The 27,278-nt window shown below is 41.3% G+C and overlaps 2 protein-coding genes across 5 annotated transcripts in view; both read left to right on the forward strand.

The window, feature by feature from the left end:
* Positions 1–2,458: 2,458 nt before the first annotated feature.
* On the forward strand, positions 2,459–9,146 carry LOC309848047 (uncharacterized protein; the record flags this gene model as incomplete). Its single annotated transcript, XM_082699048.1, has 4 exons — positions 2,459–2,476; positions 4,844–5,550; positions 5,896–5,979; positions 9,019–9,146. The coding sequence occupies 4 exons, from the start codon at positions 2,459–2,461 to the stop codon at positions 9,065–9,067; spliced, it is 858 nt and encodes a 285-aa protein (XP_082555174.1). The 3' UTR covers positions 9,068–9,146.
* The window catches only part of SMAD2 (SMAD family member 2), an 82,465-nt gene continuing 60,664 nt past the window's right edge, over positions 5,478–27,278 (forward strand). For 2 of the 4 annotated variants that reach the window (XM_082700175.1, XM_082700173.1), the window contains exon 1: positions 9,233–9,254. Coding sequence is in view for 1 of the 4 variants with exons in the window: in XM_082700172.1 (XP_082556298.1) it covers positions 9,224–9,254 (31 nt within the window). In the remaining 3 variants the exon portion in view is untranslated. Of the gene's footprint in view, positions 5,606–9,177; positions 9,255–27,278 lie in introns of those variants that run through there. The other 2 variants (XM_082700174.1, XM_082700172.1) reach the window with 2 other exon arrangements.

Below are 27,278 nucleotides of genomic sequence, written 5' to 3' on the forward strand. Positions count from 1 at the left end.
CATGAAGCATGGTTCCCATTTCCTGGTCACTGCCCTGGGATAATATCTCCTAACTAAAACATCAGCATCCTTGCCTCAAGCTCTATTTTCCAGGAAACTGGACTAAAACACTCTCAGAGAGGAAAACAGAAGGAGATGATGACTTTCGTTTTCACATGCTGAGTCTGAGTGAACTTGAGTGAAAATTACCCATCTGTTCAAAAATATTTATTGAGTGCCTCCATGTATGCTTATGTTAGGGATAATACGGTGAACAAAATAGACATGTTTCCTCCTCTTGTAGAGCTTACATTTAGAGGGAAGAAGTGACAAATGATAGATCAGTATAGAAATAAATGGGTATAATTCCAGATAGTGACAAGAGTTTTGAAGAGAAATTGAATAAGGTGATATGACAGTGTGACAGGTGTGTGTGTTTGGGGTGGTGGTGTGCTAACCTAGAGCAGGTGGTCAAAGGAACAGAGGTAGGGAGGGAAAGGCTTTTCCAGAAAGAGGAACAGGAATTGGCGGGAAGCATAAATCTGGAGATAGACATATTTTCTAGTGCTAGGGGTTTAGGTGTGGACAGGAAATTTGTTCCTATTTTCACTGTGAAAATGTTGGTCAGGACATGTACACAGAAGGTAATGGGAATCGGGAGTATGAAGAGGGTAGCAAAGGCATGGGTGAGTGTACAGACCAGGAATAGGGAGAAGAATGAGTGGTGTATCCCAGCAGGAAACGTAGACACCATGTTTAACTTCTGGCACTTAGTGGCCATAGGATTTTGAAGAAGCTTGGGCCTTGGTTTCTTTATCTAAGCGTAAGAGCACTGATCAGGCTCCATGACTGTACGAAGGCAAGAAGGAGCTGATATGAAACTTCTACGTAGCTAAATAATTTACTCCTTGAAACCACCACCGGCGTCTTTAGGACCCAATAGTAGTTGGTTCTTTCCCATCATTCATGATATTCTGGCCACTCCTCAGCTAACACAATGGTCAGACTCCTTCAGCAAAATGTCTTTTTCATAGCTGAGGACTGTTTACAGTAAAGACAAACAACTGGGGCTCATTAATTCAATCATTAGGACACTGACTATGCATCTATTGTCTACTCTAGTCAGTTATGTTAAATAAGCTCTTCATTCTTCATCAGAGCAATTATGCTAACATGCTTGAAATTTTCCAAGAGCATTATACCTTCATACACTAATCCTGCCTAGCAGCAGCTTGGCTCAGTCAATATTGTCACACACAGACAATTATAATCAAGGCATAAGGCCCTATTGTTGACATATGACTACCAAATTATCCCTCTTTACAACTGAACTTTAAATAATTTGTACATTGTTCTTTCAGCATTTAGACATGGGCCTTTGTCTAGTTTTTTCCCCAAATGTGTGGATCTCAAATAATATTTAAATTCTTTATGGTTGTGCTCATTGCATTAAAATAGTACTACAATTTACCAAGTAATATTTCAGCAATCATTGGATTAGCTATCCCCAAAATCAATTGATCCAATGATTATTTATGCTTTTAAGTGTACAGATAAGAAATATAATATTAATTATCAGATGCCTGGAGGATGATGATATATATAACTTTGGTTTTCACTACAAATGTTTTTCTCAACCAGAGCCAACTTCTCAATTCCTTTCTCTTCAAATCTCAAAAATCCTACATGTATGTCTTTTTCTCTTGAGAGATATTGGCCATGAAATGAGAATTTTTCAGCATAGTTTTATGATAGGCACATCACAGATACCAGCTAAATGTCAAATTTAATTCTTTGTTCTTGTAAATACTTTATTCTTGTCTCCAGCATTTTCCATCAGATGTTAAATATGTTATCTTATTTTTAGTAAAAACTCGCATGTCAATACCGACCGAGTGTATGCATAGATACACATCTTCAACCTAAGTTCATTCAAAACATGACTTTTCATTATATTGGGATAAAAATGTAGCTTGTGTTGGATTTCATTATCTTCATCATTTGCAACTAAAATAACCCCACACACCTATTCTTTACAATTTTTACTCAGGTTATCTCATTTAATCAGTGTCCTTTTAGATGCAAATAACTGAATCTTTAAGATGCAGTAATGCTCCCTGCAATGTGGTTCCATCAGGATGGGAGAATAGAGAGATGGGGTGCTGACAAGATACACAACAGAGTATCACTGAATGGATGGGGCAAAGCTGTGTAGAACACCCGCAGACCCTTGACCCACACAGAGCGTGTTTCTGCTATCTGAATGCTGTATTTCACCTTTCTTCAATTACGAAGAATTTTTTATCTTAGAGTGTGGGAAGACAGCTGGGAACAAGATGCTGTCCTTGTCCTTCAGGAATTTACAATCTAAACGGGGAGACAAAACATACACATGAGAAGTTAAAAAACGGCTCAAGACTAAACTAACAGATCAAGACATTAATCAAAGCGAAGTCACGGTATGTAAGTCATCGCGACCATGAGAGAAAATTCAATCGTAGGTGAGTGATGGATCCTCTGGGCGCGAGGGAACCATGGAGGGCTTTAGAGATTTATCAGAGAGGAGATGGAATAGGATTCATCTTTTGAAAAATCAGTACAACAAGGATATATTTTCTACAGATTCAACCTGCAGAGTAATGAATGATGAAATTTTAAGTTTTCCACTCATGACTCCATGGATCTCTTTCCAGAAGCAACCACCATTACTGTTTTTCCTGTAAGTCTTTCCTGTACGTTTAACTACTTTTAAATTGATTCTGAATTTTTTAATTGATTTTGAAAGGTCCTGCATAACGAAGGGTTAAATTTGTCTATCTACATAAAAATAAGATCCACTCAATATACTTTATGCAATAGGGGCCAGTCTAGGTCTGTCTTGAGGTACCCCAGTGGATTTCCACATGGATTGTCGCCACAGTAATCTCTGCTCCATCTGCCTTTAGTTTCTGTCTTGACCCACTTTGGTTTAGATGCATTTCTAGCAGAGGGGGGGCAGTAGGCATGCTCCTGTTTCTAAGCCCTTTGGGGATATCATTGTAGTCAGGTTGTCCCTCCTCTCCTTTCCTTAATCCGAGATCCTGGAAAGCTTTCTAAATGAAGGGTTAGGAACCCAAATTCTGACACTTTGGAGAGATGCTCTAATGTAGACCTCAAGCATTGAGGTCTATTGAATTAGTCTTCCATTGAATTAATCTTCCCCAAAGCACCTAACTCCCATCTTGGGAGCAGATCCTTCTGGAATTTGAGTGAGTCCTGCTTTTGTTTCTACTCCTTCTCACCCACGCGGACATGAAATGCACATCCTGGTCACAAAGGATAAAATATTTGTGTGATCCAGGATAGCTTTTTATAAGCTATTTCATATTAAAACTGTTGGCTGTGTCTGCAGGAAGAAGGACTAAAACCAAAAACAGCCTTCCTACTTCTAAATTGAACAGGCTTTGCCCTAGACTATCCTCCCTGGTGTCTCTGGGAAGTGGAAACAGAAATCTTAGGAGGTGGAACAGCTCCACCAATTGGCTTCCTGGGTCTCCTTCAGAAGCTATTTTTTGGAAGGTGTGAATATATAGCTGACTGCAACCTGACAATGGAAGAAACTACGGCAGAGGTAAACTTCGGAAGGGAGGATTTCAGCTTAATAGGTTCATCTTTGCACAAACCCATGAAAACAATAGAAGGGAAGAAATGATAACGATTATTGACTTTCTTTTAATTTCAAAGCCCTATTGCTATTTATGTTCATTGTTTTATTTAATCAACGTAGAACTATACTTAAACAGCTCGCTATCATAGGTGAGTTCCACCTGTCAAAACTCACAGATTTGGAACAGAGTAGCATTCGAAACTACAACCTGTCTAACCCCAGGGTTTCCATTATTTGAGGACAGAGATAGAAATGAAGATTCTCAAAGTAAGTCTGGAAAAGCTGTGAGACACTGAGATTGGCCAAATATCCCTCTGGGTCCATCTGAAGGTTCTCTCTTCAGGGAAGCGTTCTTTTCCGAAAAGAAAGCTTCAAGAACTCCTGCTGTTTGAAATATCATCTGATATTACCCGTTAGTAAACAGATTTGTACTGCTGGGGCCACCTTCCTCGTTTATCTTGAGTTCCCAGATGAAATCATGAAGGATTGATGAGGACGAGTGCTGGCCAGGGAGCCAAGAAAACTCTGTTCTGGTCTTGTCTCTGGCACCAACTACCTGTGTTAAGACCTCGATTTCTTTTCAACTGTAGTTCTACAGTGCTGGCTGCCGAATATAGTATATGCTTAATAAATACTTGGTGGGATTAGCTGGGTCAGTGTTTCTGGCAGAGGCTTGGGTGTCCGTAGGGTAAAAGGCACAAGATTACCGGAGTGTGTATACCCATCCAACAGCTTTGGGCAGCCAGCAGCTTAGGGCCCTGTATCGCAGATGTGCGAGATTGGAGACTACGACTATCGACCGAGCCCCGGAGAAACTTCGAGGAGGGGAAGACCAGGCTAGGCGCTTATCTTTCAGACTTCGCGAAGACCTTTCAGAGCATGCATTATTATCACCATTTTTAAAACAAAACAAAACCAAGATTCTGGTTCTTCAAAAATACCTGGTATCCCCTACCCTGCTCCTAATAATATCCATGAAAGATCCCCGCTTGGGCTTATTTACATCTCGGACCCCGCCCCGTTTACCACCACGAGGGCCCCGCCCACCCATTCGCCTCTGGGCGGACCCGGGGTGGGTCGGGTCCTCGGGCTTCTGCGGTCCTCTCTTCTGCCCCAGCTCGTCGGGTCGTCGAGGCGCCCCTTGCCCCCACCCAGGGACGAGCACATGTCCACTCCCAGCTCGAGTACGGAAGGTGGACTAGGCGGCGGCCCCTGTAGGCCCCACCCAATGGCGCTGGCAGAAGACCGGGGAAGGGGCCCCGGGCCGAGCCGTTAAGAGACGGGTGGTCGGCAGCGCGGCAGGTTACGTGCCTTCCCCTCGCCTGCCACCATCCCTTCCCTTCCCAGAATCTCTCGTGGGAGCGCGCCCGAGACGTAGTCAACCGAAACCGTGGGCGTCCCACCCCGCCTCGTCCTCGGCCGCCCCGCCGCCCGGCCGCGCCTCGCCTCACGCTCTACGGGGGAGGCGGGACCAATCAGCGAGCGACGTCTCCCTTCCGATTCGAGGCCCTCGACGCGCGGCTCACACCCCGAGCACCGCGCGCGCTCATTGGCTGCGCGCGCCGCCGGTCCGGCCGGGAGGGCGGGGCGGCCGAAGGGAAAGGAGGTGGGGAGGTATTGGCCCGCGACTCTCCGAGCCCCGCTCGCGCCCCGGCCCTTCCCGGGCGCTCGGCCTCCTTCCTTCCCTCCTCCGCTCACCCCGTCTTCCGTGCGCGCCGAGCGCTGCGCTCGGCCGGCGTGCCTCGCGCCGTAACGGGCGGCCGGGGGCGCCAATCAGCGGGCGGCAGGGTGCCAGCCCCGGGGCTGCGCCGGCGAATCGGCGGGGCTCGCGGCCCGGGGTGGGAGGCGGGTCTACTGCGCGGCCGCGGCGGCGGCGGAGCAGCTCCCAGCCAGCAGCCAGCGAGCGCCGAGCGAGCCGCCCGGAGGTGGGTGCGCCGCGCCGCTGCGGCCGGCGGCGGAGGGCGCAGGGCGGAAGCGGAGGTGGGCCGGCGGGCGCGGCGGGGGAGGGCTCGGCCGTCCGGGCGGCCCGGGGGAGGAGGGTGGGATGCGGGCGGGCGCGCGCCTGAGGGGAGGAGGAGGGGCGGCGGCGGCGGCGGGACGCGCGTCCCCACCCCCTCCCTCCCGCGGGCGGTGGCCGAGCCCTCGCCCCCTCCCCGCGCGTCGGGCCGCGGGCCGGGCAGTGGCTGGGGGGGCGGGGCAGGGCGGGCCGGGCGGCCGCGAGAGTGTTTTCAGTTCCGCCTCCAATCGCCCCTTCCCCTCTCCCCTCCCAGCCCCTCATCCCATTCGGAAGAGGAAGGAACAAAAGGTCCCGGACCCCCGGCTCTGACGGGGCGGGACCCGGAGCCTCCGTGCAGGTAAAGCGGCGGCGCCCGGCGGGCCCTCGGGGCTAGGGGTGTGTTTGCGTCGGGCTCGGGTCGGCGAGGCTCGCCGCGTCACATGGCCACGGGGGCCGGGGGCCGGGGTGTGGCGGGGTCGGGGCGCGGGGGCCGGGCGTGCGGGCGGGCGGGCGGGGAAGGGGTCGGCGCCCGAGCTGCCGGAGCTGCCGGAGCTGCCCGGCGCGGAGCTGGGGGCCGGCCGTGGCCGGTCCTCTCCCGGGCGAACACGCTGAGTAGTTTGTGGTTCTGATTTTCAAAGCCGGAGGGACCGAGCTCTTGTTTCGGGAGTTGCTGGCAAGCCGTGTGAGGAGCGTGCGATACTTAGCTTCCACTTTTTTTTTTTTTTTTCTTTTTTTTTTTGGTCCTGTAACCTTTGTTAACCATTCTGGTCCCGGGGTCTGAATTGCTCGTGTGACTCTCATGCAGGCACGCACACGGCTGATAACTCTGTCGAGAGCCTTCTGCATTCACTTGTGAAAGTTGCTCTGGGAGTGGAGCCTGTTAGTTTTTGTCACACGCCTTTAGAAAGCACGCTAATTGATTTCACGTATTCCAGACTTGGTTTACACGTTGGCAACTTTAATTGTTTAGTTCTCTCTTGGGGGGGTTGGGTACTTTGGCCTTTTACTTACTTAACCTTTCTGTGGTTATGGTTTCCTTTTGATCCTAAACAAAAGAAAAACAATACCTAGGTTGGTGGTGTTGTTCTTCCTCTTGACCCCTTAAAAGCTAAGTACTACCGGTTTGTTGTCAATGAAACCTTTATTTAAAAAAGCATCTCCATCCAGGTAAGACGAGTTTGAACGCAGCATTTCCCATCAGAATCGTGTCTTGTTTGTTATAGTTTGGAGTGTCCTAAATTTTTGTTTTAGACTTCTAAGGAACACACGTAAAGTAGCTGTTAATGAATAAATAAATGGTCAGGCAAAGCGACTTGGAGTAATTCCATCTTTCAGAAGTGCTTCCAGAAATTTGAATTAATTTCAGAATTCTTAATAATTCTGTAATTTCAGTTTCTTTTCGTTTGTTCTCCTCTGATTTTATATGAATTGAACCGTACTGTACTTGCGATGTAAGGATGTTTTTCCTTGAGCCGAATAGATAATAAATTTGCTCTTACTCTGAAAGTGCATTTGCTATTATTATTCTAGTTTTGACCCCCTTTAAAAAGTTTTCCTGAGAAGTTTAAGTTAAATAGTTAAATGAAGTTTGAGGAGTTTTAATGTGAATAAGGAGATAAGTGAAGCAAATGTAACACAGATGGGTGAAATAATGTAAAATACAGTTCATAAATGTATTGTAGCTTGACAGTTTTTTCATCTGCCGTAAAAAAAACCACACAGGATATTGTGGAATTTTTCTCAATGAGAAGGTCATTTAGCAAACATATTAAACTCAGAAAGTAACACTGATTTTTTATTTTTTTAATTTTTATTTTTAATTTATATTTTTATTTTATTTAGTAACACTGATTTTTTTATGTATTTTTAAAGTTCCTTGATTTTTGCCATAAAATTAGTTGTGGTAGTAAATAAGGGTATTTTGAGTCCAAGTGTACACTTAGTATTCTTAAATGTTAAAATTGAGTTTAAAGTAGTTTATTGGCAAATATTTATTCGTGTGATTTGAAACATTTATTTCTGGGCTTGTTGAGGAAGAAGTGGCTCTTAGAGCTTTGGTTTTGTACTTTGTAGTTATACCTTGTAAAGCAATATCACATTGTAGGTGATGAGCAAAAGTTTGGTTTTTCATGGTTGGAACTTACCTATGCCTAGTCCTAAGTGATCAAATCTCTACACAGTCTGTAAGGTTCATGTAATAATAGTCTTGTAAGAAACCATGCCGGGTAATTTCCTGTTGTTTGTGGCTTGTCAGGCCTGGTATGTGTTTTAACGAAGTAGGAATTTGGGGATGGTTTTGTGTATTTCTGCAGTCACTCTTTTTAATAGGAACAAAGGTGGTTTCTACTTCAGGTTGGGAAAAGGTCCTCTTATTTTCATATGGTAAATATTAGAATTCTGTTGCTGTGATCTTGTTACTTCACGTTTAGGGGAGATACAGGAGTGAAACAGTTGAGCTGCATCATCTGATCAAAGACCCATTACATTTTTACATTTAGCAAATATTTTCTGTATTGGCTTTTATAAATGAAAGATCTCTTTATTCTTATTTGGTTTTTATTCTGTTAGCTTTGTGCTTTCGGACTCCAAAGGCCTTGTTTTGTAGCAGCTTTTTATACAGGTGTTTTTGTAATGCATATAAAAGCTGTATTTAGTGCAGTTTGGCAGATGGGGACTTATTCATGTTCTTGGGACAAGAGTCATTTTTAGAGGATGGAGAGGGACATGTCTTAGATACTTTGTCTTCTGATGAGGGGAGAAGAATGGTTTTTAAGCTTTTAATTTTTGTAAGATGAAAGCTGTTTTCCATCAAGTATTGCAAGGGTATGTCAGGAATGAGAAATCCAAAGATTTCAAGAGCAATTCAGGAGAGGTTATACATTTATTCAACAAAATAACTTGTATTTATTGAACAAGTAGCATTTATTCATTTACTCAACAAATAAAATAGTCTTTGCTGTGTCAGGCCCTGGACTCAGCAATAAAGGATCTAACAAGAAACAAGTATGCCCCTGTTCCTTAATGGAAGTAGAGAAGTGGAAACTCCTATCTCCTGCCTATCCTCCAGTCTTTCGAGTAAGAAAAATCATGTTATTGTACAAATTGAGGGAGCTTGTGATGTATTACTGAGCCAGTTCCTAAAGTATGCTTACATTGCTTTCTGTCACATGTAGAGGACATCACCAGGGAAGATGTGTTAACTCATAGTGTCACTGGGAACAGTCTGTATTTGGGGGGTGGGGGGTGAGGGGAACTTGTCACCATCTTTGCACAATCTGTACAAACTGAGGATATGGCCAGTGTTACAGAAACATACTTGTTGCTGAACAGATGAACACATGTAGAGCTCTAAGCTTAACTTGCCTCAGTTTGATTATCCTTTGCCTTTTACTTCTAGAAACTGGCTGGAGAGAGAAAGCAAATCTGCATCAGACAGGTTCCATTGAAAGAATTGGAAATAAAGTGCAAAGACACTGAGCTACATCGAGGAAAAGGATTGGGCTACAATCTCATATAGTGGAACCGTCTTGGGTTGTGGAGTCTGAACAACCTAGGCTGGTGGTTGGTTTCTCAGTTACAGTGTTGGGCAAATTGCTTAACTCATGAGCCTTGGTTTTCTGACGGAAAACAGAGGTAATGACAACTGCCTCTTCCATTATTATAAGGATTAAATGATTGTGATTGAAATACATTGAACAGTTCCTCAGACCTAGGGTCCTCCCAGATGATCTCTTGCTCTCTTCTCTTTGTAGCTTTCAGTCGTTTTCTTTCTAATCCAAATGATTTACCTACACTCTTGTTCTTGACCTATTATAAAATGCATTTGAGAACCAGATACTAAGCAAAAAGGACTGGGATAGCTGTCAGTGGTCCTAAGTCCACACCTGAAGTTCTAATCACAGGAGAACCATTGAGACCCATCAGTAGAACCTGTTGGTATATATTTCACATGTTTCTAACAAAGTTATCTAGCTTCTAAGCCCACAGTAGATTAAAAAGAAGTAGATTGTGGGTAATGTGGGAGATTAAGGGGAGTGGAGTGGGGGGTGGGGTAGGAGGATGGGGAACTGTTAGCCTACTGTTGTAAGAAAAAACAGATAACAGCCTGGTGAGGATAATAGAGATAATCTACAAGGCACAAAACAAATATTCAGAGCCTAACTAGCATGTCTGGGACCATTCAGTGCAGGACCAGACCTGAAAGCGGAGTAATGAATGTTCATGAATTAGCTTAAACCATGTTTGGGAAAATCTTTTTAAGAGCGCAGTAATCTACATAATATACTTTAGATTGTCATTCAGGATGATTAGCAAATGTTCCTAAAGGGGTAGAACGTCATGCGCTATCAAATGACTTATTTTGGGAAAGATCCACAGTACCTACTATGACCAACATGGTTTTCATTTGTTCTGCCGTTTAGAGCAGCACCATGATTCCTGACTGAGAAGGCCTTCCTTTTAGGCCAGTAGTAAAGAAAGGTGATCTAATGGGGCATTCTATGCCCCCCGCCTTTTCTTCAGAGTAAGTCATTCTTTGTCAGTCTGCATGGGTGTCATATAAAATGTTTTACTCCAGCTTTAAGGCAGAGTGTGCTAGGGACGCCTGGGTGGCTCAGTTGGTTAAGCAGCTTCCTTCAGCTCAGGTCATGATCCCAGCGTCCTGGGATCAAGTCCCACATCCGGCTCCTTGCTCCGCAGGGAGCCTGCTTCTCCCTCTGATTCTGCCTGCCACTCTGTCTGCCTGTGCTCGCTCTCTCTCGCTCTCTCTCTGACAAATAAATAAATAAACTCTTTAAAAAAAAAAAGGCAGTGTGCTAGATTTCAAGGACAGAACACGTGTGGATGGTTGGCTAGTCTGTCTGCTGAGGCTTCTTGAAGCCTCTTGTGTGACTTTGATCCAGTATTAGCCTTAAAATTTTTTTTTTTTTTTTGGATTATTCTCCCTCCTACCTCTGAGTTACTCTCTAAATCATCTACTCTATTAAATACTCATTGGTGACCTATACATAGCCTTTGCTATTTTTTAAAGTTGGGTTTTTTTCCACAAGTAGTACAAAAGTAATTCAGTCTCACTCATTTAAAAATGCAGTTTGAGGCTTCTTGCTGGTTTCTGATCAATTTTGATCATTATTCCAGATTGTTAAAATTGTAATATATTCAATTAGGACATATTTCGGTGCTTATTCTAGATAGACATATATCTAGGGTAGCTTTCAGCTTCAATTTCAGTAATTTCATGTGAGGAGAATATAATTTTGCCAAGCTAGTTGAATTTAGACACTGCCTCTGATTTGGCCACATAGCCAGAAACATTAGGGTAATTCTCTGATTTACATAGTTGTCTTACATTCTAGAGTGGATGGGTTCCTCTTAATGCATCTGAACCAGCAGTGGAACTGGTGCCTGGTAATTTAGATCTGTCTTTAGTTGGTGCTCACAAGAAAACAGAAATCCTAAAGTCATTGATTTTAATCCCATTAAAATTTGTGAGTTTATTATGAAAAGGTCACTAATTCTCCTGGGTAGTTCTGTAGATTTGGAATTATTTTGGCCTCAAGACAAAAGCAATGGAAAGTGAGTGTAGACCTTCGTTTTTATTTGTTCAGTCCACAGGTCCAGTTTGCAGCTGAAGACCTGCAGTTCCTTTAATCTGGTGTCCCTACTCCTAACCTTTTAGGGAGAGGGCATAGTTTCAGGCTTAATGTATTCAGTTAGTAAGGAAGAATAATCATGGAGGGGAGCCACTGGAAGTCCATCAAGTTCATTATCTTGAGTCTTTTAATTCAAAGAAGACTGGATCTGAGGAAGTAACATGGGAAATCTGTGATCTTGTAATTTGCCCATGTTTAAGGTAAAGTACATTTTCATATGCTGCTTCAGCTCTTCCAACAATTCTATAAAGAGATAATGGCTAAGGTGTTTTGTAAATATGAGGGAAATGTTCTATCTTAATCCCATCCTTCATAACAAAATGTGGGGCAGTGAATCTGATTTGCAAAGTTCACAGAATAAAACTCCTGGTAAATGCTACAATGGGAGTTGGGCCCATGGGCTTTCTCTCTTGATTTGAATGAACTATGGAAACTTTTTTGTTGAGTAGAGCTGTTCTATCTGTGGCAGTGAATGCAAATTTTCCGTGTTTAGACCAACCTTTTACTTCCTAGACAGGTGGTTAGGGTGTAGTTCTTGTAAACTGGCCAATTAAACTTTATTTATAAAATGTTTTAAGTATCAGGAGGGTCCTACTTTGGCCTGAAGTTTGTACGCTGGTGATTTCTGCTAACCCCATAGTTATCAGACTGAAAGCACACAAACCTATGCACACAACAACCAGAAGCCTTTTGCAAAAAAATCTAAACAACAACAAACTAAAACATTCTGCAGAATCTCAAAATGTAAGGGGAATGGGCAGTTGCTGAAGCCCTGCCTTCTTTTCTTCTTCCTGGGGAAGCCTTTGGAGCTCCACTGAAGAATAATAGATTGTGAAGAAAAACCTTGGCTTCAGACCCAAACTAACAGGGTAGACACTAGCTGCATGTGGCCATTTAGCACTTGAATTGAGACTACAGTAACTGAGGAAATAAATGTTAAGCTTAATTTAATAGAAAGTTCTGTGGAACAGCCCTGTTCCGGACTTGGCTTTGACTGCCTGAGGACTGTACCCACTTGATGTGGCTTTGAGTGGCTGCTTCAGCAGAAGGTCAAGACAGACTTCGGGAGTTTGAAGGGCAGTTTGAGTACTGAATATTCTTGCTGAGTTAAGTCTGGGCCTGGGCCTTGTGTGGTCTCCTAATAATTGGATGCCCCCTCCTTTTTTAAAAAAATCTGGGAATGATAAATCAGTATGTAATTTATTTTTATAAACTGATTATAGACGTACAGATTCCATACAACTCATTCAAGGTGAAAGGAATAGAACTCCCAAGAACAGGTAGTCTCTTTACACAGCAGTCCCTGTGTAATGTGGACTTTCACTGAACTGAGGACCTACTTTCAGGGTTAAATTCAAGTTGTCACGTTGGGTTTTGAAAGTCCATAAAACTGAATATGTGAATGTTTTCTCTTTGCTTTAGTTTAAAGGCACCCATTGTTCTCATCCTGTGGGGCCACCTTAGGTTTCCAGTGGCAATGTCCTTCCTTACTAGCTTGCAATTTTGGAAAAAAGCATAGTAACAGTGAGAATTGAGTAATCTGTTTTTCAGTGTCTTTATTTTTTTTTTTTAATGCTTTCCGTGAGCCTCATTTCTTTGACAAAACCATTGTAAAAATCCACATCATTAGTATTTGTTTTTTTCTCTACCCTTGTGATATTCGTTTGAACATAGATTGCCAAAAATCTTAAAGTGATTTTATACTACTACTGGAAGGATCTTTAGGTGATCTTTGAGATAGTACCTCCTATCTCAAAGGTTTTTTATGTTGAAATATCTGACTTGATTTTCATTTGAAATAAAAATTTGATAAAGGTATTTGGGGAATATTTTGTATTTTCAGTTTGAATACATTTGAAACCTACATTTGCTTTCTGTATTTAATCACTTCCTTTGTTCTACACTTGAACCTCGTGAAATGTTTTTTTGCCACTCTTCATATTCCATTTCCTACCTCCCTTTCAGAAGTCACCAGTGAATTCTGAATAGCCAAGTTTAGCAGTGTTTTTCAGTTATACTGTTTTCAGTGTTTACCATTACTGATTAGACTCTTTACCTAGGTTTCTTAAAATCTCACAGACCTGCTGAAACAGACCCAGATTAGGCCCATTTCACCTGCTACAAATATTGGATAAAATGAAGGACTTTATTTCTCTTATGTATATAGTTGATCTAGAGAGGGAGGAGGAGAGGAAAGGAAAAGAGGAGAGAGAGAGAAATGTACCAGAAACCTGGAAATCAGTCTGTGTTAAGGAAAAACTGGCTTTGGGGGAATTTACTAGAGAAGAATCTAGTAGCTAGGGTTGGAGTTGTAATGCTAGGACGCAGGGAACTATATGTTAAGAGAGAGAGTGTGTGTGTAGGAACTATTCCAGTATTGAAACATCTGTGGCCTCTGGGAAAAACAAGACTCAATCAAACCTCTCCATGAAGGAACTGGAAAAACACTAGTCTTTGTAGATGGACCTAAATATCCCATGAAGGCCAAGCATGATTGGATAAAAAGCAGATAGCGGCTATATGTAGAATGATGGGCTTTTAAAATAGGTAACACACAGTTGTCAAAATTCAAAAGCTACAAAAGGACATATGGTGAAAATTCTTTGCCAGCCTGTCCCTTGGCCCACCCAGTTGCTTATCCAAAGGCTAGTAGCATTAGTAGGTTTTTGTGTAATGCTCCCAAAGCTCTGTGGATATATGAGCAGCTTTGTGCATATAGTACCTTTTAGTACAAATGGTCGTATATTTTATGTAACAGTGAATCTTGTAGATTAGTCCACATCAGTATATAATAAGTACCTTTTTACTTTGGTTTATTCTCTCTGTGGGTGCCTGTAATATATTTGAATGGTTGTCCATTGATGGACAGTTAGGTTATTTCCAGTCTCGTGGTATTAAAAAGTGTCGCAACAAGTAAACTTTGTTTATTCATCATTCTATACATGCATGAGGTAGATTTCTATAAGTAGGTTAATAAACATTTTATTTATGTTTTGTTTGTACATTTGTTAATAAATACATGTTTACTTTAGGGAATGTACTTTTTTTTTAAGGAAGTAGTGCATGCACATGGTGCAAAATTCAAAAGGAACAAAATAGTAAATAATGAAAATTAAGTCTCCCTTAGATCTACCTCCTGCTTCCCCATTCCAGTTTCCAGAAATGGAACCACCATTAGTGAGCCTCTTTCCTGTGTATCTTTTTCTAGATCTGCTCTGTCTAATGTGGCCAGTAGCCACTTGTGGCCATTGAATACTTGAAATGTAGCTAGTCAAAGCCGAGATGGCCTGTGAGTATAAAATACACAGGCGATTTACAACAGTACAAAAAATAGAATGTATTTTAATTTTTAGTGCTGATTGCACATTGAAAGAATATTTTGGATATACTGGCATAAATTAAATTATTTAACTGATTAATACTTTTACTTTAGGTTTTTAGTTTTACTTTAGTTTTTTCTACTAGCCACAGCCACTACTGTGGCTAATAGAAGATTTACAGTTGAGTATGTGGATGGCATCCTGTTTCTGTTGGGCAGCATGGGCCTAAAGAAATTCCATGTGGATACAAACATGTAGGAATATATGAGGATTTCTTTTCTCAGGCAGGTGTTTTTTTCTTTTGCATTATAGTCTGTGGAAGCCGAAGTCTCTCGCGAAGATGATAGTTAAAAGAGACATATCAGGCAGTTAGTTCTTCACTGTCTCATTTATTCTTACCCGTTCACCATGATCACTCATGGGTCTCATCAATGAAACACATGCTTCCATTGACTTTTATGATGTTTGTGCACTTTGGAGAGAAGCCAGACATTATTCTTGTCTCTATGTTTTTGAACCTACTCTAATTTGCAGTGATTGCCTAGGACACAGCTGTCATCCTGGGATTCTCCTTCATGGTCCTCCTGTGGCGTTCTTCACTTTCTTCTTTGTTGGATATCTTATTCTTTTGGCTCTCCCTCCTTTGATAGAACATATCCTTCAAGACCTTTTTTGGGAGGGAATGTGGTGGGTAGATAATCTGGAGATTTAATATGCCTGAAAATACTTTTATTTTGCCCTGGTTGGTTAATAGAATTCTAGGTTGGAAGTATTTTTTTTTTTCCTTCAGATTATGAAGGCATTGGTCTGTTGACCTTGCTTACAGTATTACTCTTAAGAAAACCAAAGCTCTTCTGATTCTTCTCTAAGTAACCTGCTCTTTCTCCCAGAAGACTTGAGGCTTTTTCTTTGTTTTTGGCATTCTGAAGTTTTACCCTCACCAGCCTGGATGTGGGTATGTTTTCTTTTGTCCTGAGGTCTTGATCCTTGGTTGGCCCTTTAGATCTGGAAACTCCCATCTTTTAGTTCAGGGGTTATTTCTAGATTTCTTTGACCTCCCCCCCCCCCCCCCGCCCCCAAACCCCCAACCTCTGATGTCTTTTTGAAGTCCTGTTTGGATATTGGACCTTCTGAATTGGTCCTCCAGTTTTCTTCACTTTATCTGCTATTTTCCCTCCTGTTTTTTTTCCCCCCTATTTTTCCGTCCTACTGGAAGATTTCCTCTACCTTACTTTCCAACCCTTCTATTGATGCCCCCCACTTCTGCTATCAAAAATCAAAAACTATCAAGCTATCCAAGAACTCTTTTATTCTGTGAATGTGTCTTTTGTAAAGCAAGCTCTTCTTGCTTCAGGATTGCTCCCTCGTCTTTCTATAGCTGTTTTGATGATTTTTACAGTGTTTTCTTTTTCTGTATGCTCTCAGATTTCTTGAGTTGCATTTTTCTGTTTTTAGCTATTTTTCCCTTAGGTAATGAGAGGCATCTTTGATTACAAGGGTAGGGGTCCAAAAAGCTGTTTGGAAACTGAGCAGGTGGGTGAGTCTTGTCTCCTTTCGGTTTCGTCGTAGAGTGGTCTGTGTGGGCTGTTTGTTGGTAAACTCTCAGTATTAGTATCTGTATGTCTTCCTTCGTGGGTTTGGTCAGGTACCCTGAAAGAGTCTTGATCTGACTAAATGGGTAAAGGTATGGCTGCTAGTATTTTGGGAGCCAGAACCCAGTGGAGGAAGGGAGGAAGGGGTCTGCATTTAGCATACCGTGTACTTCTGTTCCTTTACTCCCCTTCTTTTCCTAGTGGTCCCTGGGTATTCTCCTAGTCCAGTGAGACTGTTTCACTCTCTGCTGAGAATAAACATCTAATCTTCCATAGAGGGAGAGGAACAAGTACCCAGTGACAGAGTGGGGGAGCAGGTCTGAGGATGTCATTGCTTCTCAGATATCTCTCACGGAATCCTGCCCATTTCATTTTCTCCTCTCTCAGCCCTTAGTGACTGGTGCTGTCTTTTACTTAACCCTTTGAGAATTTTTCTGTGAAAATCAGGATGTTTCCCCACACCTCGCATAGAGTTAGTAGTTCTCTGATCTGTTCAACAGTGATTACTCATCCATTCATTTTCCAGTTATCAAAATTTTGCTTGTTTTCTTTTTTTACTCTTCTCTCTATGATGAGATTGTCTTTTTTCTAATTCTTTTATTATGATTTTTAATAGGCTGCTGTTTTCACCTGCAACTTACTGATTAAAGTTTTCCATTAAAAATATTATTAAGGATAATTCTCTGAATGAATAAGAATTAGAACGTATAACTTCAAATCAGGATGAGGGAGTGGAAATAAATTTGATCATTCCAACAGAAGGTAGAAGGGGGGAAAGCAAAGAAGATGCTTGGGAATTAGAAAATACAAAGTAAGATGATAGAAAATTAGCTGAAGTATTTTCATGAACCCAATACATAGTTTGAGGAAAAGCTTACTGATTAGAAGAGAATGAAACATTAAAAAAACAAAAAAACTCAACTAAATGCTTTTTATTAGTAGACATACCTAAAACTATGATGACATAATTTCAAGGTAAAGGAATAAAAAAAATAGACACTGGGTGTAATCTATGTCTTAATCCATCTTGGGCTGCTGTAACAGGATTCCATAGACTCAGGGCACTTAATGGAAAACAGAAGTTTTTATTTCTCATAGTTCTGGAGGCTGGGAAGTCCAAGTTCAGGGCACCAGCAGAGTTGGTATCTGGTGGAGGACCTGCTTCCTCCTTTGCTGTCACTGTGTATAGTGGGAGGAGGCAAGGGAATTCCCTAGGGTCTCTTTTATAAGGACACTAATCCCACTCATGAGGAGATATTTGTTAGTAAAGAACTAAAAATTAATGAGCTAAATATACAATGTAATGGATTAGAAAAAGGAGGGAAATAAAGTTGAGAAACATTAATGAAAAAAGTAATCAGATCAATTAAATGGAAGGTGCTAAGTTGAAAAAACTACATTTGCTAAGTTTGGTAGAGGAAGAAAAAAGGGCACAAATGTATTAGAAATCAAAAAGGATATGGCTACAAATCGAGATTTAAAAAAAACTGAGAACACTGTGAAGAGCTTTTTGCCTTTAAATTTGAAAACAGGATCCATAGTTTCTTGTGAAGTAAATGACCAAAATTGGCTTAAGAATAAGAAACTTGACAGGATTATTTATTTTATTTACTTATTTATTTATTTTTAAAATATTTTATTTCTGAGAGAGAGCGCGCACTCACAAGCAGGGGAGGCAGCAGGCAGAGGTGCTGAGCAAAGAGCCTGATGTGGAGCTTGATCTTAGGACCCTGGGATCATGACCTGAGCAGAAGGTAGATGTGTAACTGACTAAGCCACCCAGGGATACTGACAAGATTTATAATTTAAAGAAAATTTAAAGACTTAAGCATCTACCTGCAGCAAAATAAGATTAAATAAAAACCCAAAGCCAAAAACCCAAACCCCAAGTGAAAACCCCAGATGGACGAATTGTATAAAACATATGAAGAGGGGCACCTAAGTGGCTCAGTTGTTAAGCATCTACCTTTGGCTCAGGTTGTGAGATTCCAGGGTTCTGGGATTAAGCTCCACTTTGGCCTTCCTGCTCAGCTGGGAGTCTCTTTCTCCCTCTTCCTCTGCCCGTCTGCCTGCTTGTGTGTGCTCTCTCTCTTTCAAATAAATAAAATTTTTAAAAAAATGAAGACTCAGTAATCCAGTTTTATACAAAATGTTACAGAAAATAACACAAAATTATTTTGTTAGGCTACCGTAATCTTGATACTCTGGGTGGGACAAGTGTAGTATGCAAAGGAGATGGCTAGACCACGTCTCAGTAATAAATGTGGCAATAGAAATTTTAGGTAAAATGTTAATATTTGCTTAAAAAAAATACCATGACTAATAAACGAGTGTGTCTCAGGAACATAAAGATGATTAAACATTAGAAAACCCGTAAATGAAATCAGCACATCAAAGGAGAAAAGCCATATGATCTTCATGGTTAAAGGGGAAAACGGCGTATGACTAAATTCTGTACTCATTCTTAGAAAACTTAGGAGTATAAGAGGACTTGCTTAATTTGAATGGTGTTGGTTAAAAAAAACAGACCCAGAAGTGTACAGAAGGCATGATTCCAATTATATGAGTTTCTAGAACAGGTAAAATTACTTTGATAGAAATCAGATCAGTAACTGCCTGGGGTGAGGAAGGTGGATTGAAAAGGGACACAAGGAAGCTTTCTGGGATGATGGTTATGTGGATGTATGCATTTCTTCGGAACTGATCTAACTGTACATTTAACATCTCAGCATTTTATTGTATGTAAACTGTGCCTCAATAAAGTTGATTTTTAAACAGTATGTAAAAACCGGGTATTTCTATATGCCAACAAGACAGAATTTTCAAAAGCTACTATTTAAAATGACAACACAAACTATCAAGTATCCAGGAAAAAATAAAACAGAAAAATGTGTGAGACCTTAATGGAGAAAATTTTAACACCCCTGTAATTCAAATTATAAGCAGATATACTGTGTTTATAAATGGAAAATTGTATCATTAATGTGTCAGTTTTCCTCCACTTGTTTATATATTTGGTGTCATTCCAGTTAAAATTCCAGGACATGAAAGAGGAGCCACCTCATCAGATGCCAGGACACATTCTTTTGCTTCAGTAGATACAGTGTGATCATACCACCTCAGATATAGATTAATGGGAGGAAAAAAGGAGATCATGGAAAAGCAAGTAGCTTTGTAATTGCTAGGGAAGATTCAGTATATGGTGCTGGTATACTTGGTTATCTTTGATGGGGAGAAGATCTCTACCTCACAACATACACAAAAGTAAGTTATAAAGATGAAAAGCAAAACTTTAGACTTTATGACTTTTCAAAGATGACAACAGATGGAAGGATTTTTAAAAAGATCCCAATGTATACATAATACAGTATTTAAAATATTGATGAAATATGAGCTCATTAAAGTGAAATCTTCAGTATAAAAAACCATCAAAAGTCACTTGCTGGGTAAAGATAATGTGGCATGTGTGATTAACAAAAGATTATCATCCAGAATATGTAAATAAACCTTTTGAATTAAGGGAAAGATGGTGAATATGAGCAGATGAGTCAAAGGAGAGGAATCCTGAAAAGTCAATAAACATGAAAATATTCTCAAACTCCTAAGTGAGGGAAGTGCAAAACCTCAGCAACGCTCCGTGTCACACCCATTCCTTTGACAGTGGAGGTACCAAATAGTGTCAAATGTTGGACTAAGTAGGAGCTCCTACTTCCATGGTGGGAATGACTGTTGCTATCACCAGGTTGACCAGATTTGGTAAAGGATATGTGCATGTCCTCCTATGCAGCCTTTCTGCTCCTGGGCATATGTTTTAAGGCAGTGGGTTTCATCTGTTCTTTATAGACCCAGGTAGAAAACAATATTTTACATGTGACAGAAACAATTAAAAGTTTTAAAATAAGTGTACTCTGCTTTCTACTGTGTTCTGGCTAATTTTCTCTATGAGTTTTATAATTTTTGTATGTTTTTTCTTTTGCTTTTTGAAAGATATTTTTCAGAATTAACTAAATGGATATCATGTTCAGCAGTGGTTCATGACCCTGAATTTAGAGAAATAGCAAAGAATAACATACGGTAAAATGTCTGTTTTAACTGGGAGAGACCAAAAAATTAGGTTGCAGTGTACAGTGTATTTCTTATGGTGGCTCTTCTTTTTGTTCAAGTTTGAAAGTTTCTTCCCTTGAACCTGTCTCACAACACCTGTAAGAAGATATACATCAGGCCACTCATGGCAGCTTGTAGGAGTGGAGAATTGGAAACAGCCTGAATAGGAATCAGAAGGAGAAAGGACAGTGAGCTCTAATGGTCAGACAGTGCAGTGCTAAATGACCTGAAATGAATGAGCCAGAGTACAAGATTACATGTATTATCAGCATGGATAATAATAGTGAAAAAAACAATGTGACATGAACAGTATTAAAGTTTCATATAGAAATTTATAAAATGCAAAGATGTACGAATATAATATGTAGCAAAACCATTAAGTGACGATGGGGGAAAATCAGGGTGGTGATGATCTGAGAATCGAGGAGGAGGGGAATGGAAATCGAAACGTATTTATTGGGGCTTGAGCTGTATCTGTCTTATCATGTCTTATTTCTTACAAGTACCACAGAATGTTAAGAATTGACAGAGCTAGGTGTGAGGCCCAAGGATGTTTCCTTTTTTTTTTTTTTTTTTGGTATGACTGAAATATTTAACTTTATAAGATAAACACTGTAAGTAAAACCCAAGGTATTTGGAAGAATAAATAAGTTCAACAAGATGTGTGAGACCTTTCCAGAGAAAATTATACAACTTATTGCTGGATAGTAAATCCAAAATAAAGAGAAACATATCATTTTTATAAACAGGGATACTCAGTTCTTCACAAATTAATGTAAATTCATTGCACTTGTAATCAAAGTCCTATGGAGTTTTGGTGGAGCTTAGACTAAACTTAATATCCCTAACATCGATTTGAAAAATAAGAGGGGCTCACCCTGCAGATAATCAGCTTACTAGAAAGCAGGGGTAAGTAAAATCCTGTGATACTGGTGTAGGTTTGAACAGTTACAATGAACAAAGTACAAAGCCCACAATCAGATGTTGTTTCATACGGATTTGGTATGTGACAGGAGCGGTGTGAATTACCACAGAAAAGATAACTATGTAGTACATTGCCCTGACAAAGTGGGCTATCCTGCCAGTAGGTGTTTAGGTCACTATCTCTGCCCTTAACCAAAACCACATTCCTCCTATGTTAGAAAAATGTGAAAATGTGAAAAGCAAACTGTCCCCCAGAATATCTAGGGAAGAATATCTAGGGAGGAGTGTCTTTGTACCATCTGGCTCCTTCACGCTTCACATTCCTCATTTGTAAATAAGGGTATCTACCCCACTGGATGCTTGTGAGAGATGAGTTAATGCTTACCCGGTGGCTGAGCCCAACCTGTTGTGTCATAGCTTCGGCTCTCAAGCAGCGTTGCCTACTGTGTTTGCCGGCAGAAAGGGATTTTGTTAAAAGCAAAGTGGACCATGAGACTGTAACATGAAATCTGTGTACGCTAAAGGTATAAGAAAATGAGAAGATGTTCTGAGGCTTTGGAGGTTTTTTTTTTTTTTAAATACATATGCAGTAATAGGGTTTATATCAAAATAAGAACAAGAAGCAAAGAAGGGAGTTGAAGACTACAAATAACATGAGCTGTAGTTTAAGGAAATATGTAGAGAATCCAATTTGTAAAACTGTGTTATACAATGATTAATAACTTGCAGGCTTTATTTGTGAATTTAGGATAATCAGACCTCTTACTTAACTGAAACTTTCCAGTGAGTAATCTTTGAATCCCAATTTTACTGATCTATCACTTGATAAGCTTTCTTACTGAGCTGTACAGATAAAGTCTTCCTACTCTAATGAATCCTGCCTTGTATGTCTCATTTATTGCTGAAATTAGTACACAGTTAGTATCTGAGCTTGTTTTTCAGTTCTTGCAGATGCTGGAAAAAATAATCTAACTTCACTAAAGTGCTTGCTGCCACACTGTGGAAGGAAATCTGTATTTTCTGCAAATGACTCATTCATATTTCAATAACTTGATCATAAGTCTAGTTTTCTTATTTCATTTTGTCTTCAGCTTAGAGCATATTGACATGGATTCCTTGAAAAAACCTAAATTCAGTCTATTAACATTTCAAGACTGTTGGCTAAATATATCTTAGCTATTTAAAATGCTCAACTGGTTGAATTGTATTACCAGCATTACTGAAAAATATTTTACCGAATATCATAATTCTCAAGAGATAATTAGCCAGGTGTCAGCCAGCCATGGTTACAGAGACATGACAAGTTGACGCTGGTAATTACATCTTCCAGAGTGGTCAGAAGTGCTCTTCTAGGACATGGGACACTAAGATCATGTGGTTGTACTAGGCCATGAGGTCACTCAGATGACCCAGAGCAGACTTAAACTTCTCATGTGTTCATTTCCATGAAGCAAAAAAAAAAAAAAAAACTAAAAAGGTTTCATAGAAAACTTTTAGATCCCTAAGAATACATCTGAACTCCTAGGAAACATTTCTCCTCTAATAAAAGTGTGACAGAGAACCTGTTACTCAGATTCTTCCTACTGCTTAGAATCCTTTCAGTGTTGCAAATTTATACAGAAGTTTAATTTTTATTCATACATAGGTTGAGTTCTCATACATGGACTAATTGAACCAAAGGTGCAGATAGATGCATTTGGACAAATTCTCGTTATATTTTGCTTGTTCTGTCCGTTTTTCACGAGGAGCTCGGATCCCGCGCGGAGCTCACGCAGAGCTTTGTTCTAAGGCTGAAGTCGGGGTGGGCCCGGAGCTGGACCTGGGGAGTCCTTGGAAGCCAAGCCGGAGACTGGCTGCCTCTGCTCTGTGGCAGGACTGGGTGTCCCTGCTGTGCTTGGGTGCACTCTCGCTTGTGGGCTGACTACCCTCTCCCGAGCCTCTGTGGTCTTCTGGGCCTGTGATGAGCACAGGGACTTACCTACAGGCCTGTAAAGGCTGATGCTGGGGCAGCTTTCCGATTTGCTTTCGGTTAGTGGTTTTTCCACCACTCCATGCCTTCACTTGTGTGCCTTCGTGGCAGTGGTCTTGGTGACTCCTTTTCCCTACAGTGTCCACATCCACTCGGCCGGTGACGCGTGAATCCTCTCAAAAGTAACTGAAGGAATACTGCTGGCCTTAGCTCAAATATCTGGCTTTGGCTCTGTGCTCCTGGCACGCCTTCCCCTCCCTGGGGGCTACCGCGGTGCTTCCTTGGACCCACACTGTAGCAGTGGAGTTTTTGGTAACTCCTAAAGTGTTGTCGGCTTCTAGAAAACCTGTGCCAAACGTCCTGCTTGATGTTCTGTCCTCTTTCCAGGCTTCTGCTCTGGTGTCCCTTTTGGGGTACCTCTCCCTTCTAAAGGTTGAGTCGTAAGCGTGTTGTGTGTGCTCGGGTAGGACTGTCACGCGGCACTGAGGTGTATGCGGCCAGCTCCGTTGGCACGCGTGGCGGCAGCGTAGGCGTTCCACAGAAGTCCAAGGGTGCCCGCTCTGCCTTCTGCTGCCGGGTGGTCCCGATCGGCAGCTCTGGTGGATTACTACATGTGTTTGATAGAATTCGGTGTGTTTGCTTTATTTGTCAAGTTGTAGTTTTATGGAGTGGAGTGCTTACTTGCGTGTGTTACGGCAGAGTCCACCACCGTAGACAGCTGAACAGTGCTGCTCTCCCCCTCTCTCTGTTCTTTACCTACCCTGCAGATCTCTAGCTCTGCGCGAACTTTTGTATTGCTCTGAGCCTGAGTCACATAATCCTGCTTTATTGGCTCCTTTTACATTTGTAGTATCTAAACCAGAGCTGGGCTCTCCAGAGTGCCAGGGCGGCATTGTGTTGTGGAGCTCCAGGAGATGTCCCTTAAAAAGTGTATCCGTGGCCAAATATATGAAATTGGGCTGGCTGTAGTGCCTCTTCTGGGAGATCCTCGGGACAGTCTCCTGAATTGAGGATGGGAACCTTAATCTCATTACTCGTTCTTCTCTTTTGAGGGAATGGATAGGATTGTTTATTAGGTTGTGACCATTTTTTTTCCTAGCAAAGTATACCAAGGCTTAAGTGTCTTTAGCCGGGAGACCATTTTGAGAATGGTCTTTTGAGAATCCAGAGTCTTTTTTTGAGCATTACACTTCTGTTTCTTTCTTTCTTTCTTTTCTTTTTTTTTTTTAGAAAATGTATAGCTTTATTACAACAACTTTACTACTGCAGTTTTCCATGGAGACGGTTATATCACTAGAGAACATACCTCTTTCTTTCCAGTCAGTCAGTCTGTCTTTCTTTCTTTCTTCTCTTTCTCATCTTACTGTGCCGGCTAGAACATCCAGTGCGTTATTAAATAGAAGGGGCAACAATGGACATCCTTGGCTTATTTCCAGTTACAAGGACAGGGGATTTAATGTTTTACCCATTACATGTTTTTCTAGCTCTAGGTTTTTCATAGATGTTCTTTTTCAGAATAAAGAACTTATTCCTCTTTTCTGTTTTTCTATTTCTAGTTTGCTGAGACTTTTAAATCTTATATGGATATCAAATTAACATTGTCAAATGCTTTTTTTATGCATCAGTTAAGAAAATCATAAAGATTTTCCTCTTTATACTATACATGAGGTGCTTGGGTTTTTTGTTTTTGTTTTTGTTTCTTTTTCTATGTCAAGACAGTTTTGCTCTCTGGGATAAACCCCCGCTGGGTGAGGATACTACCTTTTCTATATACATTACGAATGTGACTTGCTAATATTTGTTAAGGATTTTTCCATCTAGGAGTAGCAGACCTTTGCTTTGTGTTAGTGCAGGATCTTGGGTCCAAGCCAGTTTCTTGCTCCTGTGCCAGGGTCAGATAGCTTTTTCCTCTACTCGTTCCTCAGCATCACTGTGTCTTTGTCTGGGACTGGTGGTGGCTGTGTTTCCTCCCCTCCGCTAGCAGAGTAGACTGTGGTTATTGTTACGCGGTGAAAGGCTTGTTGGTGTGTGGTAGGTGGGCAAGTAGGTTTGCCCCCTCTCTTTCCTCCTCCCCCAACAGTGCCATAGCTTTTCCTCTGCTCTTTCCCTTGGGCTCTCCGTGTGGGAGGCTTTCCTATTCTCCCTCCTAGCTAAAGGCTTTTATTTTATAGGACCTGCCCCTAAGAGCGAAGAGTTGTCTCTCATTTCTTGCCCCATGCCAGTCTTTCAGGCGATTTCAGCTGAAGCCCATGGAGAAGAGTTTGTGATGAGTGCAGGTTTCTTCTGTCCGGATCTTACACATATTCTTAACTATCATCCTAGCGGACACTCAGCCTTTATCTTTACGTCTGTCTTCAACATTGAGCCCATTGACTATGACTGTGCTTCCTTTGTATCTGTGGGTTGATACCTGTTACCATTTTTGGTAAGTTCTTGGCTGGTATCTTTTCATGTATTTTTTTCTGCCAAGTCTCTCTTTCCTCTCCTTTTGGGACTCCAATTAAACTGCAGTTAAACCCAGTAGACGTTTGCTCTTAGGTATTCAGAGGTCCAGAGTATCTGGGTGGAAGTTTTTCTCTTAGCTCTCCTGTCCCACCTCAGCCCTTGACAGCTGAATGTCTGAGGTCTCTAAGGTTGACTTCTCTCACTCGTCCTGCCCATTCTTTCCCTTCCTTGTCAGAGGACAGATTACTTGCATTTGAGGGTCTGAGACCATAAGCTTCTTAGGGCATCTCTCAGCCTTCTAGGCCTGTCTCCTGATCTTTGGCATACTTTGGCAAACATGAAGTGGAGCCCTGTGCGAATGAGTGGTTGGATAGTATAGGTTTGCTCTTTGAAATCCTCAGAATTTTAGTATGTCTTGTCAGCAGACATGTTGCTTTTAAAATTTACTAAAGAGTAGGGTGCTTTCTTCTTACCCTCCTCTAGGTTAGGATTCTTCTCCCTTAGCCACTCCACCAGGTAAGAAACCGTTCATGGGCCTCGATTTCCTGTCTCAGCACTGTCTGGAATTTAGTTCGGTTTCGGTTACTTTGCATCCTGAGCTCTGATGGGTTCAGAAAACACTTGATTTTGTAGCCTTATCTGTCTTGTTTTTGTAGTCTTACCTGTCTTTGTAGCCTTATCTGTCTTTATGTGACTGTGAGGGTGAAATGATGGTCTGTTGTCATTTCTACATCCCAGTTAGAAGTGGGAGCTCTTCTACACCTTTTACTTCATAGCCTGGAAATACCTGTTTCATTCTAGCTGATTTTTAAATAGATTTTTTTTGTCTTTAAGATTTTATTTATTTATTTGAAAGAAAGAGAAAGAACAGGAGCAGAGGGGGAGGGGGAGAGGGAGAGGCAGACTCCCCGCTGAACAGGTAACTCATCGCAGGGCTTGATCCCAGGACCCTAGGATTATGACCTGAGCCAAAGGCAGATACTTAACTGACTGGGCCACCCAGGCGCCCCTGTAGCTATTTCTTAGAGCTGCATTTCTAAATCTTCACTCTTCTCAAGTCTCAGCTCTCCAGTTCCATCCTCAAGTGGTAAATGATCTTATCTCTTATTTTGAGACTAAAGTCATCCACCTTAAAATTTAATTATGGGGCTTGGGAAGAGTGTCAGGAGAATTCATGGTAGGCACATAGAAAAGTAAGCACATGACAAACTGAAATCATTAACTGGGGAAAAGAAAGAGTTGTACAGAAAGGGAAACATGATTATATAGTAGTTTACTAATGATCTCATCAGACACAAAACTACCTTTGGGAGATAATTATTAAGGTTGGAGGAAAGTGAATAGTTGTGGTATAAATCTTCACTTTCCAGAAACAGTAGATGATACCTAAACTTGATGTTTCAAGGGGTACCATCATGAGCCTTTTCCTCGAAGTATAAATAGCCAGAAACAAAGTTAAAAGATTTTAAGGAATTGTACCTCAGTGTGAAAAGAGGAAATATATTTGACTTTAGTTATGACGCATACTGTTTGTTACTTAGATAAAAATGAAAAAGTTTTTGAAAAGAGGCCTAACTTGAAGCTTGAAGCCTTCTCAGGGAATCATAAAAGTGAAGCACACCTTTTCTTCACACACCGTTTTACCTTTATTT

Source organism: Mustela nivalis (genome assembly GCF_964662115.1).
Source record: "Mustela nivalis genome assembly, chromosome: 14".
Classification (NCBI taxonomy): Eukaryota; Metazoa; Chordata; class Mammalia; order Carnivora; family Mustelidae; genus Mustela; species Mustela nivalis.